Raw genomic sequence first — 18,658 nt, 5'->3', positions numbered from 1 at the left:
CAACCGAAGTCACTTAGCTCCCATGATCCCGAGCCCACGTTTTAATCTTGGTCGTCCGCTACCGCGTTCTTCAGATCGTGCGGCTCCTGTGCATCCCGTGTTTTATACTTATTCCGTGCAACCGAAGCAGCTTGACCTCTATGCTCCCGGACGCATGTATTGCTCATGTCCGTCCAGATCCCGCGTCCTCTAATCCGACGGATTCTAGGTAACTCGCAACTTATACTCCATGGATCCTGTCACACAGCAGCTGCTGAGTTTCCAGCAGGTTCAGACGCCGACACGTGTCCACCCGCTTCTCAAACCCTAACCGGCCAAATCCTTCACCTTCCCTCCTTGCGACAAGTGTCCATCATTTCAAAACCCAGCCGCCGACAACATGTGGTTGTGATTTAGGGTTTTATATTTTAAGCCCTTATAAATTCCAAATGTGACCCTATCTTTTCATTCTTTTTACCATTTAACCCAACCAAAACCCTAACCCTATAAATAAATCCCTTTCTCCTCCATTAAAACCTAGACTTGCAAACCCTCTCAATACCTCTTCTTACCTAATATCCCTTCTTCTCTATTCCCATACCACTTCCTCTTACCTAATCTTTCTTCTCTACTACTAAATCCATTTCTTTTCCATTCTTTTTCCATCTTCTTCTCTACTACTATTCTTTCTTCCATTAATAGTCTTCTCCTTCTTTCTTCCATATTCTTCTATCATCTTTACCCACTTCATCTCTTCTTTCCAACTTCTTTCTAGATCTAATTTCTCCCTTCTCTTTCTTTTTTCTTATTTGGGTGGCAATAAAATAGCTATTATTTGGATTTCTTGGAGTAAAATTCTTAAGCAAAAATGGAGCAAATCTTGGATAAAATGGAGATATATGGGGATATGGAGTTGGAACATTCTTGGTGATTTCTTTCCATTAATTTCTTAGTATTTTCATTTATTTTACAATGTCAATGAATGTTATTCTAGATTCCATGTATAGTTAATTTAGCAATCTAAGGTTGTGAATGAAACCCATAATAGATCTTTGTGATACTTGTGCTTGATTAATTAAATCCTTTGATGTGCTTTAATGTCTATTGATTGTTTATCTATATGGATTGGATTTTCTTTCCATTACTCATGCCTCATAATTAGATATTTCATACTTTCGTTAAGTTGTTAGATGGAGTATGCTTTTTAGATGATGAATAATAATTTAGCAATCCGAATCTCTATAAGGTAGACAATTAGAATTAGTAATTATAAAATTATTTTATCTAGAACATCATCCGGAATCCAAATAGTTCATTATATTGGATCCCGAGTAAATACAAAAGAGATTTAAATAATTAAGTGCTTGTTTTATAAAGTGAAATTATGTGATGGATTTTATAACCTTAGATATCTTCTCCCCTCTCTTAGATAGTTTAGATAGTTTCATTTGTTTTCTTATTGCTTACATATCAATCATCAATTTTATGAGGGGTGTGTGTGTGTGTTTTAGTCTAAGTTAGATATTGACATCTTGATTATTGGGTTAAACTCGCCGTTAATATCCGAAGTTACCTACCTATCTCTTGGGACGATACACGATCTTATTATAAATACTATAACTTGACCCCGTATACTTGCGGGAATAGACCTATTTTTAGGCCCACCAGGAGGCAGCAGCGCCAAGCGACCTACCGACTTAATCCCGAAACTTCAAGAAAGATTTCAGTCGGCTACACATCTCGAAGTGTTTAAGTCAGTTTGGACTCCACGTATCTAAAGGAGGAAACTTCTCCTTCAGAGTCTATCACATCGGCAAGATATCTACGAAGAATCCTTGAACTTAGGAACTTCCACTTATCAAAGAATCGAGATAGACTCTAAGAAAAACCCTAGATACTCAAGAGAGAAAATTTTTCCCTCGGTTTGACGGCAACCGCCTCACCACCGCCACTAATCACAATCGGCCTAATATCGCCTATAAAAGGCCCCCCACATCGTCATTCACAGGACATGATCTCTTTACCCCAAAAAGATCACAAGAAACTCAGAGTTCTCATAACTCGCTCCCAAAAGGATCAATCAATATTCATTCTTTCACTACAAAGAGCACCCTGACTGGTTTGAGCGTCGGAGCGGTTTTCGAACCCTTTGCAGGTTTTTCCCCCCTCGGGAACAGACGAACAGGAGCAAGAGCAAGGAGCTCGAGCAAGGAGCAATGAGCAAGGAGCAGGAGCAAGGAGCAAGAGTGAGGAGCTGGAATAAAGAGAAACAGAGCAGGAAGCAAAGCTGGAAGCAGGAACACTAAGCTGAATAACACCCAACATAACAGAATAATCATACATAACGGAGGCTGTCATGCATCAACTCCCTTATTCATGCTAATCTAACGGAAGACCAATTTTTGATATCAACACTCTTAATCGACAAGGTGGCCATGGGGAAGACGATGAAGTCATCCTCTCACTCGAGTTATGTTTATAGAGGCAGAAGGAAGACAAAACGACCGAGGGCCAATGACTAGAGAATTTCAGACGATTAAAAGTTCAAACAATAAAGGGAGATCGAGTGCAACCCCGCATAGGGAAAGCCAGTAGTCACAAAACTTCAAACGACAATGGGAAAGTGACGACAATTTTATTCACCATCATTACAGAAGAAATCGCAATTAAAAGACATCAATAAGAGTGTGACCATTCAGGTCTATTACAGAAGAAATTGCGGAAAGGAAAATGAGTAAATCAGCAGCCCCCGACGATTCTGAACTGAAAAACAAGGAAGAAACCAAACAAAAAGGGAAAAGATAGAGGACAACCATAGGACAGAATTCTTTGTCACCCAGATCGTCCTCCTCTAGTTGGCAGACTGTAGGGTTTTGTACGTATCTAATACATACTAATCATCTAACTAGTGTTGTAAGTGGAATCTCAAACATCATATGTTTAACACTAATTAACCACAATCGTAAGCGGCTTCTAGCTAAGCATTACGACCCCTAATTGGACCGGACCAGATGATCTTCCGGATAAAGTCATCGTCATCCTAACTGACAAATTATACGCATTGCCACCTTGGTCGAAGGACACTCCTCCAGAAGGACATCTCCTTCACACTGAAGGACTATATCCTTTAGAGACCCCCAATCGGCATTCAGTGGCGTAGCTGAGAATTTAGGGCCCGGTGCAAAATTTTATTCGGGGCTCTTTATATCGCAATATGACAATAAAAAAAAGAATCATACACCCCAAATAATTAATCAAAATAAATTTGATGTAATTATTGTAAGTATTAAATCTCAATACTCACAATTTCATTAAATGAATTATAATGGTATCCATACAACAAACTAAACATACGAGTACAAAGTCTACATTAACAATAAACATCAACAATTTTTGCTTAGAAATCAACAAAAAAACAGGAGGAAGAAAAATATTACTTTGATAAAGAAAAATGAATAAAAAGAGAGAAAAGGACAAGGGATGGAGAAAAAGAAAAATATTTCTTTACTTAATACCCATGTCACTCTTAAATTGAATAGGAAAACGGTAGTTGAAAAGGAAAGATTTCTATTGTTTTAAATTTTAAAGTGACACTTAGAGAGTTCAAAGAGACATTCCAGTTTTAGAGTTTCTCTCTCTGTGCCATTGGATTGTATCATAATCTCCATGTCCTCCTTTACTTTCTCCTTAAATCAAGGCAACTAATAACCAGCGTGTATTAGTTATGGAAGGACAGCTTGCATTTACTTTAGGGTAATATTAATCCACTAGAATAAGCCTTGTGAAGCTACTTATTTACTGTTATTGCCATTCATTAATTCAGTGGCACAAAACACAAGCCTCACGTATTCACTTCCCATGTATCTTAAACGAATTCTATTTTTTTTTTGTTAAAAGAAAAGACTTCTAATTCATATGCACAACTTCTCACTTTAGTCATAATCATTATTTATTTTTTTTCTTTTCTTGTCCTTTCAATTTTTGCCAACATATTAATTACTTTCTTTGAAATTTTTCTTTAGTTTAGTGAGTTTCTTTTTCTTCTCATCTATTATTTTAGAAAAAAATTTTAATAAAAGAAGTAATAACACATTAAATTGCAACATAATTTTAAATTATAACCATACAAAAAATTTATCTCTTCATCTTCTTCCTTACGAGATTTCAAAGTAATTAACGTATTCGATAGCAAAAAAATTTCATCTTCCGTAACATGCTTCCACAAAAAGGTGCGCTTCTCAACATTAACGAGTGTGAATCCGAACATATAAATATTGATAGTGAGAAAAAAGATGATATTTACAGTGAGAGAGATGATGAACGTAAATTAAGGGATAACATCAACGAAGAACATGAAGATTTAGAAGGAGATGTACGAGAAAAAGAATATGATGATATTCCAGATGAGATAGATGAATTTCGACCATATGTTGGCATGGAAATTGAATCTCCCGATGAAGCTTACAAATTCTACAATCAATATGCATCCAATATGGGATTTAGTGTTCGAAAGTCTTCGACCTGTAAGTCTAATCTCACCAACACAATAATAGGTCGAAAATATTGTTGTTCGCTACAAGGATTTTCTAATTCCACTACATCTGAAAATTTCAAAGATAGAAAAAAAATTCGTTCTGAGACAAGAATAGATTGCAAAGCAATGATGTGTATAGAAAGAGAGAAGAAACTAAATGGGTAGTCTCTCAATTTGTAGAAAAGCATAACCACAATCTTGTAAGCCCAAGCAAAAGACATAAACTTCGATCACATAGGAAGATAACAGAAAGTCAAGGAGTATTGTTAAATAACATGCGTTCGGCAGGTATGAAAACAAATCTGATGATGAATTATCTGATCCGTGAAGCTGGGGGCAATCGCAATGTTGAATTTACAGAAAGAGATGCGAGAAATTTCTTTAATGCAAATAGAAAAAAAAAGCATGTAAAGGGTGATGCAGAAGCTTTACTTGATTATTTTGAACGTCAACATATGGAAAATCCATCATTTTTTTATGCAATCCAAGTTAATGAAGAAGGTCAAGTAACAAATTTCTTTTGGACTGATGCTAGGTCAAGGATGGATTACCATTACTTTGGAGACGTCGTTTGCTTCGATCCTATATATGGAACTAATAGGTATGGCATGCCTTTTGTCCCAAGTGTTGGTATCAACCATCATTATCAAACAATATTGTTTGGTGGTGCATTACTTTATAATGAATCTGAAGAATCTTTTGTTTGGGTAATGGAAACATGGATGAGATCAATGAATCGTAAACAACCAAAAGTTATTCTTACTGATCAAGAGTCTGCTATCGGGGGAGCCATTGCGAGGATATTACCAGGTACTCGACATCGTTATTGTTTGTGGCGCATATGTAGAAATGCAATGAAGAATTTAACTCATACTATTAATCAACACAAGGGTTTTACTCGTGACTTTAATAATTGTTTGTATGGAAACGAGACAATTGAAGAGTTTCACTCAAATTGGGAAGCAATGTTAAAAAGATAAAATTTAGAAAACAATAATTGGTTGACAAGACTATTTCACAAAAAAGAAAAATGGGCATCAGTTTATACAAGGGATATATTTTGCGGAACAATGTATACAACTCAACGTAGTGAGAGTATCAATTCCTTCTTCGATGGTTACTTGAAAAAGAGTTTGCCTTTAGCTGAATTTGTTAAAGAATATGAAAGAGCATTATTATCTAGAAGAGAAGCAGAAAACGACGAAGACTACGAAACCAATCCTAAAATAAGGATTTTGAGATTTTCAATATGTATTGAGAAACAAGCAGCAGAAATTTACACAAGAACCATCTATCAAAAATTTCAAAGTCAACTTTTCGAGGGTATTTCATACCGGCATGAATTGGTAAAGAAAGAGGGGACAAAAAATAGATATCATGTATGGGGACCAGAGCACAAACAAGCAACACGTATGGTCACTTTTGATTCTCTTGACATGACTACAAGTTGCAGTTGTCAACTTTAGAATTTGCGGGCTATTTATGTAGACATATTCTTAAGATTTTTTTAGTTGAAGATGTTCAAAATATTCCAATTCAGTACATACTAAAGAGGTGGACAAAATATGCAAAATATGGACCGGTGATCGATGAAAAAGGTAAAGAAGTGATAGGTGACTTGAATGAAACCGTTACTATGAGATATACTAAACTTTGTCAAGAGGCAATTAATATTGCAGCTAAGGGTGCAACATCTATTGAATTGTATAAGGTGGCAATTAATAGCTTACATAATGCATTAAAAGAAGTTGAAAGTGCAATGAAAAATGAGACGACTAATATATTTAAAGAAAATATTATTAGCAATTCATCTAAAGAGAAAATACAATTGTTAGAACCACCTATTGTCAAACACAAAGGCCGGAAAAAAAGAATAAAATCTTGGATTGATTAAAAGAAGTTGAAAGTGCAATGAAGAATGAGACGACTAATATATTTAAAGAAAATATTATTAGCAATTCATCTAAAGAGAAAATACAATTGTTAGAACCACCTATTGTCAAACACAAAGGCCGGAAAAAAAGAATAAAATCTTGGATTGATCAGTTACCGAAGAAGAATGTTGTTCAAACTGTAACAAAAAATCTAAAAGAGATACAAGGAGGTAATGTTAATTTATGGTCTCTAATAAAGTATTTATCTTGTCATAGTGTATTAAAATATTGATAATTTTTATTCGGAATTTTTGTAGCTCAAAAGACATGCACACAACAACAAAGAAGATTCCTCATAATACAAAAGGAGAAAAGTCGACAGTATTACAACACCAAACCAGGTATTAATTAAGATAAGATAGTGTAAATTTTACTAGAGGCAATAAAAAATCTTGCTAACTTAAAAATTGTATTTTGTATCACAGTGGTAATGATAAACACATAATTTCTAGTACCAGCAGCGGCATTCTACTGAGTCAGGTAATAATAATTTTAAGTTACACGTAATTTGAAAGAAATTTTCTGAAATTTACTAACTATCTTGATTATTTGAAGGGTCCCTGCATGGTTGATGCTTATTCAGTTAATAAGAAGAAAAAAAAAAATCTCTTACCGGACCTCAACGAGAACCTTTCACATGAAATTGAAGACAACACCTCACAATGAGACATGGATATAATATCTCTTTATTCTGACCAATTATTAAGTTGTCATAACCAAAATACAAAGAAGATGGGTTATGTTAGTCAAGATTTCACGTTAAAAGATATGTCTGATGAATGGGTGTTAGAGAGTTTATTATCCGAATTGGGTGTAAAGGTTAAACAACATGTGATCGAAAGGTTAGAAGATGTTTTAGGTGATGGTCATTGTGGATACAGATGTTGTGCAGAACTTTTAGGTTTGGACAAAGAAGATGGTTGGGTAACTGTTCGCAAGAAAATGGTTGAAACGTTAAAAGAAAGTGAAATTTTATTTTCTGAGCATTTGGGTGTTGATCGATACATATATATTAGAAAAGTACTTGACTATTATGAAGAATATTGTGGTAAGGGAAATTATTTTACTTTACCTGATATGGGTTGTTTATTTGCTACCACTTTCAATTGTGTTTTGTGTGTGCTATCAGAAACTCAAAATATAACGTATCCACCGCTTAGGGGCGGTGTCCCAGAAGAGCCAAAGATTATTGCAATTGTAATATCTGAGAGGCAAAATCACTTTGTCAAGACAATTTTAAAAGAAAATGCTCCAATTCCACAAATATATAAAGGTTGGTCTCGATATTGTCTACCTTGTGCAATTGAATGGCCACATTGGATTGGACCCAAAAGCGAAACATGGAATTCTTTAGTAGCTGATTAATTTTCTCAAAAATTTTATTATTATTTTGTTATGTTTACAAGTATTTTAAGATTCATAAATTTTACTATTATTTTGTTATGCTTACAAGAATTTTACAATTATATCATTACCTTTAGAAGTATGCTAATTAATTTGTTCAATAATTATACTACTGTTTTATTGAATTAGAATTAGAAGTCTTCTCTGATTCATGGGAAGTGAGGCTTGTGTTTTGTGCCACGGAATTAATGAATGGCAATAACAGTAAATAATTAGCTTCACAAGGCTTATTCTAGTGGATTAATATTACCCTAAAGTAAATGCAAGTTGTCCTTCCATAACTAATACACGTTGGTTATTAGTTGCCTTGATTTAAGGAGAAAGTAAACGTGGACGTGGAGATTATGTTACAATCCAACCAGAGCTCGAGCTCACACCGTGAATAAATGTGTCCACCTCATAATAGAGTGTCTAACAAAGTATTCCATTTGAGATGATTTTTTAACAAAAACTCTAAGAAGTCATATGTGGCACTTTAAATGGGTCAGCGCTTTGGGGAAAGCAAAATAGTTTCCGGGTTGTGAAGACTTGGTCAAAAATTGGTCAATTTGTTTGACAATTTTATTTTATTGGGAATATTTTTTACCTCTCACTCTCCCCACCTCACCTCTCTCTCCCCACCCCTCCTCTCTCTCCCCACCACTCTCTCTATCTTCTCCGACCAAGTCACCGGCCGGAAAATTTTCCGGTCCGACTTGGAAAGATAACAAAAAAAAATTCACTATCTCTCTCTCTCTAGAAACTCCGGCATAGGGGTTTCCCTTCCCCGGAGTTCCGGTTTGTTGAAGAACAGTCCCGATCTGGCCTGTTGAAGAACAATCCCGATCTGGTCTGTTGAAGAACAGTCCCGATCTGGTCTGTTGAAGAACAGTCCCGATCTGGTCTGTTGAAGAACAGATCGGAACTCCGGCGAAGGGGTTTCCCTTCGCTGGAGTTTCTAGAGAGAGAGTGAATTTTTTTTTTAGTCTTTCTAGGTCGCCGGTCGGAAAATTTTCAGACCGGCGACCTGGTCGGAGAAGACAAAGAGAGTGGTGGGGAGAGAGAGAGGTGAGGTGGGGAGAGAGAGAGGTAAAATATATTCCCCATAAAATATGTTTCTTCGGAAAAATTTCAAAATTTTACCTATTCCCTTTAGAATTTCAAACCCCGAAAACTATTTAGCTTCCACCAAAGTGCTGCCCTTTAAATGTTAGAGATTGAGTGTCCGGTTGGAGATGCTTTTAGCGGATGTAACCTTTCTCTCTCCATTTAAAATTTTAAATGTTAGAGATTGAGTGTCCGGTTGGAGATGCTTTTAGCGGATGTAACCTTTCTCTCTCCATTTAAAATTTTGGCCGATAAACACACTCGAAGTTCACATTAAAAAAAGAGAAAAGAAAAAGTCTGCCTATATTGAACGGGTGAGTCCAATAGTGGTCGTCCAAGTCTACATAACCAAACGCGCCCTAAAGGTTATACAAGAAAGAACTTCTTTGTCCTTCTCAGCAAGAAACAGCTTAGAAGAGGAAGTGAGAGGATTTTTAGAGAGAGGAAGATCGAGAGAGAATTGCAGGAGGAATCATGGAAGGCCAAGAAGGGATTCAAGAACCACATCTGATACTTGCTAACAAACTATTCCTTCTCACTCACCCAGACGTTCAAGACATCGAGAAAGTTCATCTCAGAGAAGAAGTCCTCAAATCCGTTAAAGCCGATGGTAAACTCAAAAAAGAAAATCTCCCCATTGTTTGATCTCTCATTCTAACCGTGTTTATACTAATCTTTATGGTATCGATCTCTTCTTTTTGCAGACATGGCTCCCCTTTATGAAACCCTAGCTGCAAGTTCAGTCTTGGTGTTGGATCCGGTCGTTCTTAGTTCGATGCGTTCTAAAAACGAGGAAGAACTCAAGAAACTTGATGAAAAGTGAGTTTCGTTTTTGACCTAATCTGATCTTAATTAAATCTTGTATCCTCAAATTATGTATATGGAATATTGATATTCACTGTATTTGTTTTCTTGTTATGATTTATACAACTTCAAAATTTCCAGACTTTTCCATTCGTGTGGAGTTAGGGACTTAGGGCATACTTGGGTTAGTAGAAGTTAAATTAGTTGGATTGGTGGGAAAAGGGTACTTGATGGTAGAAATTACAAAAACGTAGCAAAATCAAAGAGGAGATAAACTAAAGCCTTGAAGATCACTAGACTAGGGCTTATAGCAGAAGCAACTTCTAGAGGAACATGAAAATATAGGAATGATTATATTATAACATCTCTTACACGAAGAGGCGAAGAGCAACCGATATCTTTATATATACAGAGAGCAAGCCAAGAATTTCCTTGATTACTTAATCTCATACTTTCCGCTTGGTTTACATGGATGGTTTTATTTAAATTTTACTATTGTCGTCGAACATTTTTGTCGATCTCTTGATTCATTATTTCTAGGCTAGCATAGAAGGTGGGATATATGGTCTATCGAGTCTTGCTCATTGCGTATATTCTTTATATATGACTGCGACGTACTATTTCTAAATGCCACGCACTATTAGGTCTTCGGTGATTTTGTGCAATCGGGTTGTCGTTTCATTACCCTAACAACAATATTCTGAGATAGAAGTTAAATTAGTTGGGTTGGTGGGGGATGGGTTTGTGGGTGGAAATGATGAACTGTAGTTTTTATGTTAGCATGTTACAAACTTCAACAAAATCATGAGAAAAACTAAAAGAGAAAGACCCAAAAGATCACTGGAATGGCTGTTATATTCAAAGCAGTTGTTGAGGAACACTAAAATACAACTATACAAGAGTAATTATTTTATGATACTATAACATTCGCTTAAGCAAAGGACAACCAATACCGTTATATATGCATAGAGCAAGCTAAGAACTTACTCCTGTAAAATTTTTTTCATTACTTATTATGAGACTTGCCATTTGGTTTTCATGGATGCTTTTATTTGAGTACTGCGATTGTCATCTATTATCTATGCCTGCAAAAGTCATCAAACATTTTTGTGAATCTCTTGATTCTTTCATTTCAATGTTAGCATAGACGTTGGATAGATGGTCTATAGAGTCTTGCTCATTGCCTATATTCTTGATATATGACTGCCAAGTACTTCCGTCTAATTTCAAGCTCTATTAGGTCTTTGGTGGTGTTTGTGTAGTTAAGTTAAGGTGTCCTTTCATTATACTAATGACGATATTCTAATTGAACCGTAGAATTGCTGATGCTGAAGAAAACTTGGGTGAGAGTGAAGTTCGAGAAGCTCATTTAGCTAAATCCTTATTTTTCATTCGAATTAGTGACAAGGTATGTGTAGCTTTCTATAATGCATCCAGACACTTTACTGGTTAACTTAAGTTCCTTTTTGATACATGAATTAAATCTGGCTAGCTAATTTTGTTATAAACATCCAGGAAAAAGCATTGGAGCAGCTTAAGGTAACAGAAAGCAAAACAGTAGCTGTGGGCCAAAAGATGGATTTAGTGTTTTATACCCTACAGCTTGGCTTTTTCTATATGGATTTCGATCTCATCTCAAAAAGCATCGATAAAGCGAAAAAGTAAAATCAAAACTGTCTTGACATAATGTTATTTTGAGAATGAAGCATCAACCAAAACGTGCCTTAATTGATCTTATACTGCTGACAGGTTGTTTGACGAAGGAGGAGATTGGGAGAGGAAGAATCGGTTGAAGGTGTATGAAGGCTTGTTTTGCATGTCCACAAGAAACTTCAAGAAAGCTGCTGACCTATTTCTTGATTCTATCTCTACTTTCACAACTTATGATCTTTTCCCCTATGACACCTTCATCTTCTACACTGTCCTTACTAGCATCATATCTTTGGACAGAGTTTCGCTAAAACAAAAGGTAATCAGTTTTTTTTTTTTTTTTTGCATTAATCAGCAGGTTTAAGGAAAACCTGAAACCAAACAAAGAGAAGAAAAAAGACAAAAAGCCATCAACAAAAACCCCAGCCCATACAAAAGCCCAAGAGTAAATAACAGACATAAAAACAAGACTAAGTGGAAAAAACACACAAAAAAACCCCAATCACTTCAGCCTAAGCCTAATAAGACCCAGCCTATCATCACCAGCCACACACTGCATAGCATCACTAAGCTCACTAGCTGCAAGGTAGCCAACTCCCACTGTATGTGTAGCCTTGGATAACAAATCCGCAAGCTGGTTAATCTCCCTGAATACATGCTCAATGCTGCAAGATCTAAATTTAGTCATATTACTCTTGATGCTTCTAAACACACTTAAGGATTGCCAAGGAGGAATAGCATCTGCACTGTTTAACAGATCACAAGCATTCTTTGAATCAGTGGCAACAATCACATTCTCAAAACCATGAGACAAAGCAGTAATGAGCCCTTCATTAATGGCCTGAAGCTCATGATGAAGAACATTAACAGGCTGAGCACCACCTTGAACACCAATGATGACTTGACCTGTATAATCTCTAAGCACACAACCAAAACCAGCCTGATCACTACTATAAGAACCATCTGTATTTATCAAAACAGTACCTGGAGGAGGAGCAACCCAAATACAAGGAATAACTGAGGAAGGAGTAACCTGAAGCTGCAAATTCCAATTATGAGAAACTTTACCCAATCTAGGACTACTGGAAGCTGTACAGTACTTGTCTCATTATGTATTAGTATCAGTCTTCTCATGGTTATACATGACAGGTTGTGGACGCTCCAGAAATCCTGACGGTGATTGCGAAAATTCCACATCTCGCAGAATTTATGAACTCTCTTTATGATTGCCAATACAAGTCTTTCTTCTTAGCGTTTGGTAAGTGCACTATTAAGAACTAGGTTATAACTCTGTTCTTCCTCTATACTGTATCAACAATTATATCTGTTCAATTTTTAGTAATAAATCCATGTCTTTATGATTTCCTCAGCTGGTTTGACGGAGCAAATAAAGTTGGACCGTTATTTAAATCCTCATTTCCGATATTATATGAGGGAAGTTCGAGTAGTTGTGTACTCCCAATTTTTGGAATCATACAAGAGTGTAACCATGGAAGCGATGGCAACTGCTTTTGGAGTGACAGTCAACTTCATTGATCTGTAAGTTTTCCACCGTATACTTCAAAAGTGCTTACTTGTTAGTTATTTAGTTGTTAAACTGTGCTCCGATTTCAGAGAATTGGGTCTCTGACATTTCTATTGTGTGTACTGAAGGGAGCTATCTCGTTTTATTGCTGCTGGGAAACTACACTGCAAAATCGACAAAGTTGCTGGGGTTTTAGAAACAAACAGGCCTGATGCAAAGAATGCTCTATACCAAGCAACTATCAAGCAAGGAGACTTCTTGTTAAACAGAATTCAGAAGTTATCTCGTGTGATCGATCTGTGAGACAGTTACTGAAGCAAAAAAACGAGCAGGCCCGATAGCTAGCCTTTCATATGATAGACCAAATTGCGAACTGGTTATGATGTCATGTTTGGTTGTTTGTTTTATGACTATCGCTTTTGTTAAGATATTTATTTTTTTTTAGTAAAACTTAACATTTTAACTTCCTCAACAATAACAATCCAACTTGTGTTAACAAGTATTTTGTTGTGAGGTTCAACTGTGTTGGCTGCATTGTAAGCTAATCTGCAGCGGGTTCACCTGAAGTTGGTCAAATGATTGTCCAAATTTTTATTTCATTTTCTTGGGAGAGTATTGGTAATTGGGCACCGTTATCACCCGGAGTAGACACATTGTTAGCGCATCCAGAAGACTTCGGTACTTGCTAAATTTGCACTCTTTTGTAGCCCTTAGCCCTGAATGTGCTCAATTTATAAAGGTTTTGTTCTTCTTCGGGGGGTTGGGAACGAACAAATATTTGCAGTTTTACAAGTCTTCGAGAGTTGAAAGAGATGCTTACTTGAGATGCGGTCCCACTTCTATAAAAATGTACTCAGAAATCAGTTTAAGCAAAGATCAAAGGCTTCATTTATGTTGCACCAAGGCCTAAATGGTAAGGGAGACGTGTATTGTAAGATGACGGAGTTTAGGACTTGCGTAGATACTCTGTTTGGGATAACTCAACTCCAATGACATCTCATGGAGGGAGAGTGAATCAGAACAAATACCCTAACAAATACCCTTTTCTAGTTTATTTTCCTTCTGTCACTTTTGTCTTTCTCAATACCCTTGATGGTAGGAAATGACATGATACTCTATTAAAAACCCAAGAGCGAGAAACCTGCATTGGTTATCTTACTGTAATCAAGCAACTTGGTTATCTTGTACTGTAATCAAGCAACTCGCATCTTGTTTTGTGTATAGCCTCAGTTAAAAGAAATGTGTTCGTAAAGATCTCTGAGCAAAAATAAAAGAATTTGTTTTTGTTCAAGTAAATTCACTATTTCACAACAAAGATTACATCTTCATATCTTACAGAAAAAGAAAAAAAAAAGGTGAAAATGTCTTTCATAGTTTGGCAATGCTACTAATATAAAGACTTCCATATCTTACAGACAGAAGAGAATCAACTGACCTCACATCACAAGACGGCCTAGTTTGAACTTTGAAAAAAATACTTAGTACGAGAATTCATGCCCTCGAAGAGAGATAAACTTCTTTACCCAAATAGCAATATCTTCTGCACAAGCTTGAGCCTGTGGTGTCTTAAGGAGCAAATCAAGGGTTGCAAATTCATGAACGGCATCCTTATACTCAAGAACAGGTGCATCTACATTTACCTTTCGAAGCTCTTCCGAATAGGCGATAGCACGATCTCTCATCCAGTCATGCTCTGCCACTATTGTCAGTGTTGGAGGCATTAACTTTAGTGGAGGATTTCTACCAGGGATGAGAGGGTTTGCTGCTGGATGATCTAGGCTGAACTCTTCCTCGGGTAAGAATAGTTTCCATGCAAGTATGCACATTGCTTTGTCATAGAAGTAAGAGTTTGCTAGTTTGATCTCTGAATGAGTTGGGACACTGCCCATAAAGAAAGGGTACATCAAAACTTGGGCTACTACTTTGACAGGATCCAGAAGCTTGCCTGCTTCGACTGCCTTTCGGGCTACATAGTCTGCAATGTTTGCACCAGAGCTAACTCCAAGAAGAACACATCTATTTCGACAACACAAAACCATGTAATAGGTTACGTACATGTTTAAATGTTCAGATCCTAATTGATACAAACTTAACAATAAATATAGGGCAAGATTATATATAATGTATCCCATGATTGTTGAAGCGAAGATGGGCTGGTGGTACTTATTGTTTAACAAAAATTACACAAGTGTTCATTCAATTTTACATATTGAGATTTGAACAATGAAATGCAAGAGTCCAATATGATAAATAAAACTACAGAATCTGCATATAGATGAAATTTACACAAATTTCACTATTTTACTATAGCATACGGGTCAGAGGCAAAGAAGACATGAACACGCACATACAGACACCACCAATTTTTTGCCTCTTGCCATTTTTGGAACGAAGTTACACGGGAAGAATCTATCACAGTTAATACATGTCCAAACTAGGATTCTACAGAAAATATTGCTGAGGTGCCACCTGTAGGTTCTTATGCAACTTAGACATCGTATTCATCCAAATGTGTAGAAGATTCTAGCTGCACTAAAAACCCGAGTAATCTAGTGTTGAGTTTAGAATCAGAATATTTATTATGCTATGCTGTGTGGATACGACAAAAATTAAAATAAATGCGAAAGAGATTGGATCTGACGACCCCACAAAAACCAAAACGAACCATCAAATAATTGAAACGGAAACCCTTTATTGGTGTCATCTGCAAAGATACCAAGTCGAATATAGGGCCACAAAGAATGCTTTAAGAACAATGGACGAACAAGGCAAGTATACGGAAGTTGACTACATGAACTTCAAAGCAACTAATTCATCAATAAGTAAATGTTCAGAGCTAATCAAAGTGATATTAACATTGATAAAAAGGTTTAAAAAATTACTAAGATTCGAGATTCAGAGTAGGTTTTCTCAAGAAATGGCAACAATTGTGTAGGATGATCTAGTTACTAAGTCATAAACAAGCTAAAAGCGGCAAGTTGTAATTGAAAGAAACCTAAAAGAAAAACTTCAAATTTTACTCAATGGTGATTGAAGAAGATTATAAATCTAACCTGGAGGGATCTCCATGAGCAGCCAACCAAGGTTCCACCATTGATGCCCCAAATGCATCAACAATATGTCTCTGAACATCTGATCCAATCCTAGTAGTGCCAAGTGATTTACTACATTCTGCTAAATTTGCTTCCTTTCTTAACCAATTCAACACCTTTAATCCATCATCAAAAGCAGCTGGATACCTATTCTCTGGTGCAAGTCTATACCCAACTGCAATTACAATCACATCACACAATTTCGCAATTCGTCTACAAAAGAAATCATTAGCCACTGAATCATTACTTCCTGAAACAAACCCACCTCCATGAAATTGTAAAACTACAGGCAATTTTCTAAAGATCTGATTTTTATTCTCTATTAATGGAGAATACCCTCTATAAACACCTTCTTGTTTCATCAAATTTAAACCTTCTGAACTAATATTGCCACCATAACTGCTCCTTCGAGGCTGGTCCACTGAAGAAGCACCTTTAGGGTTTATTACAGAGGAAGGACCATAGCTGTTACGTCGAAGAGAATGATTGGATTCAGAAGGTGAAGAAGATCTTGAATTGGGATTGGATGACGACTGTGTAGAAGAAGAATTTTTAACCCTAACCCTAGAAGATTGGGATTTTGAATCAGAGAGACAAGTTTCAGGTAAGAAAATTCTAACTGATAAAGAGGTTAAAGTATCAATGTGAATATCTTTAGTAGCAACCCCTTCTGTGAAACTAGGGTTAGCAGCAACAACAGATTCTTCAGGTCGAGATGTGACGCCAAATGGTTTATTATTATTATTATTATTGTTGTTGGTATCATCAATAGGCATTTGAATTCGATTCTGTAATCTCTGTTTTAGAAGAAATTTAAAGAAGACGCTGTAAATTTTTACAGTCACGCTAGGCATATCTCCTTCTCCCACTTCCTTTTCTCTCTCTCTAAAACTTTCTCACTCTTGAATCCCTCAAGGTGAATTCATGGCAGACCAAGAAAGAAGTTATAAGGGGGCACCTTTATTTGAAAAAATGTTGATTGAAAATTTGAAATGAATAAACGATGACTTATTCAATTCAAAATTTCAATGGCGTCTGAGAATTCTAGAGAGAGAAAGTTTGATTCAATTTGGAATGCCTTATTAAGGAGAGGAATATATAGAGAGAAAGGAATTACTTAGCAATTAGGTAGTGGGAAGATTTATAAGCGCCACTGATAAGTTTCAAAGGCGCCTCCTTCCTTGACAAAGTCTCCCTCGAATTTGCTACGAGGGAGGCGCTTTTGACACATCTATAGGGCGGCTTTAACAGATATTGAGGGCGCCTATAAAATTCTCATCAGGTCGTGGCGTGGGTGCGTGATACGCATACAAGTATTTTTTAGTCGTATTAGTGTACACCTTTTTACCAGGTAGGATTATAATGGAGTGTGTGAGATAAAAGTGTCTCATTTAGTGTACACCTTTTTATTTGATCTTGTCGTCCTTAAGATCTGACGGTGTGAAAGTTTTTCAACTTATCTGACGATCTAAGCCGTTAGTTTGATTGTTTATCATTTGGGAATGGACGGTCGATAAGGATGGATTGGGGGAGTAAATAGAGGATGACAGTAGTATCCGGAGATGGTTAAGAGGACATTAATGATACAACAACAGTACTATGTTCACGGACTTTAACGTGCCGATCTTTGTCCACCGACCAATCAAGACAAATAAAGGACAGTAGTAATTTTTAGGAGTACTTTTTTGTTGGAAGATGCAGACGAGAGCAAATCCAATGGGGAGGGGTCCCGGGCGGCCCGGGACACCCCATCCTCCCCATTGGACTCCAGCCGGTCCCGGGCGGAGGGCTGAGCCAAATAAGGGGCGGCCCCTTATTAGGGGCCGGCCCTTTGCTCCCCAACGGTCACATTGGGGAGCAAATCCCACCGTTGGATCACATCCAACGGTGGGATTATTTTTTTTTTTCTTTTCTTTTTTTTGTAAAAACAAAATAAAAATAAATAAAATAACTCATTAATTTAAAAACATAAAAAACTTAAATAAAAAAACTTAAACTTAAAAAACTTGAATTAAAAAACTTAAACTTAAAAAACTTGAATAAAAAAACTTAAAGAAACTTTAAATTTAAGGGCCCGGGACCGCTCCCCATTGGAGCTGATTTTGAGGGTCTGAGCTCGGGCCCTTAAATTTGAATGAAAAGGTGAATTAAGGGCCCTGGGACCGCTGCCCATTGGACTTGCTCTAACTACCTAGAAAAATGATACAATGGTATCTATCTGGACTAAAATGAGTAACAATTTTTATTTTTATTTCTAGTAGATAGGCTTTCAGGCTCTTAGGATGGCTCGTAGGACCCAAAATGTTTTAATTGGCGGTTATAGTACTTATTCAAATTTAGGATGTATTACATATTATATTCATGATGTATCAATTATTGAAATGTAATCACTCTTAGAGTCAAATCTCATAAAAATAATACATCTTAAGAATTAACTTTGGAATGTATTTTCGATATCTATTGCTCTGAATTTTATGAACCCATTTAGCAAGCTTATCCACATGGGAATTTTAAGCACTGAGAATGTAAGCGAATGAGAAGTTGTTGAACTCCCAAATGAGCGCTTTTACTTGCTTGATGTGATATGCGGATTGCCATTGAATCTTCTAACGTGGATCATGAAGATGATGATTTAAGCTTTGATTCTCAC

The 18,658-nt window shown here is 36.4% G+C and overlaps 3 protein-coding genes and 1 pseudogene across 3 annotated transcripts; 3 read left to right on the top strand and 1 right to left on the bottom strand.

Moving 5' to 3' along the window:
• Positions 1-4,930: 4,930 nt before the first annotated feature.
• On the top strand, positions 4,931-7,113 carry LOC147567501 (protein FAR1-RELATED SEQUENCE 5-like; annotated as a pseudogene).
• A 66-nt stretch (positions 7,114-7,179) lies between these two features.
• Positions 7,180-7,812, top strand: LOC147567500 (uncharacterized). Its single transcript, XM_086657430.1, has one exon. The coding sequence runs from the start codon at positions 7,180-7,182 to the stop codon at positions 7,810-7,812; it is 633 nt and encodes a 210-aa protein (XP_086513556.1).
• Positions 7,813-9,109: 1,297 nt separating this feature from the next.
• On the top strand, positions 9,110-13,391 carry LOC147567499 (26S proteasome non-ATPase regulatory subunit 6 homolog). Its single transcript, XM_086654121.1, has 8 exons — positions 9,110-9,547; positions 9,642-9,756; positions 11,059-11,149; positions 11,257-11,402; positions 11,491-11,710; positions 12,541-12,649; positions 12,762-12,930; positions 13,045-13,391. The coding sequence occupies exons 1-8, from the start codon at positions 9,412-9,414 to the stop codon at positions 13,217-13,219; spliced, it is 1,161 nt and encodes a 386-aa protein (XP_086510247.1). The 5' UTR covers positions 9,110-9,411; the 3' UTR covers positions 13,220-13,391.
• Positions 13,392-14,192: 801 nt separating this feature from the next.
• Positions 14,193-17,369, bottom strand: LOC147567498 (putative carboxylesterase 11). The gene is made up of 2 exons (XM_086654120.1): positions 15,970-17,369; positions 14,193-14,932 (listed from the first exon to the last, which is right to left on the bottom strand). Exons 1-2 carry the CDS (start codon positions 16,860-16,862, stop codon positions 14,395-14,397), a joined length of 1,431 nt encoding a protein of 476 aa, XP_086510246.1. The 5' UTR covers positions 16,863-17,369; the 3' UTR covers positions 14,193-14,394.
• Positions 17,370-18,658: the final 1,289 nt, after the last annotated feature.

This window comes from Eschscholzia californica, unplaced genomic scaffold (genome assembly GCF_041429995.1).
Source record: "Eschscholzia californica isolate CP2 unplaced genomic scaffold, dmEscCali1.0.p SCAF_1, whole genome shotgun sequence".
Taxonomy (NCBI): domain Eukaryota; kingdom Viridiplantae; phylum Streptophyta; class Magnoliopsida; order Ranunculales; family Papaveraceae; genus Eschscholzia; species Eschscholzia californica.
The sequence above is the reverse complement of the archived record's forward strand: the minus strand, read 5'-3'. Positions and strand labels throughout refer to the sequence as shown.

What these genes read in the sequence shown, in the direction of transcription:
- LOC147567500 (XM_086657430.1), top strand. Translation starts at nt 7,180, where the DNA reads ATGGGTTATGTTAGTCAAGATTTCACGTTAAAAGATATGTCTGATGAA.
- LOC147567499 (XM_086654121.1), top strand. Translation starts at nt 9,412, where the DNA reads ATGGAAGGCCAAGAAGGGATTCAAGAACCACATCTGATACTTGCTAAC. An exon ending in CAAATCCGTTAAAGCCGATG is followed by an intron (nt 9,548 to 9,641) that starts GTAAACTCAAAA and finishes TTCTTTTTGCAG; the next exon opens with ACATGGCTCCCCTTTATGAA. An exon ending in GTCTTTCTTCTTAGCGTTTG is followed by an intron (nt 12,650 to 12,761) that starts GTAAGTGCACTA and finishes TGATTTCCTCAG; the next exon opens with CTGGTTTGACGGAGCAAATA.
- LOC147567498 (XM_086654120.1), bottom strand. Translation starts at nt 16,862, where the DNA reads ATGCCTAGCGTGACTGTAAAAATTTACAGCGTCTTCTTTAAATTTCTT. An exon ending in GCTCATGGAGATCCCTCCAG is followed by an intron (nt 14,933 to 15,969) that starts GTTAGATTTATA and finishes TTGTCGAAATAG; the next exon opens with ATGTGTTCTTCTTGGAGTTA.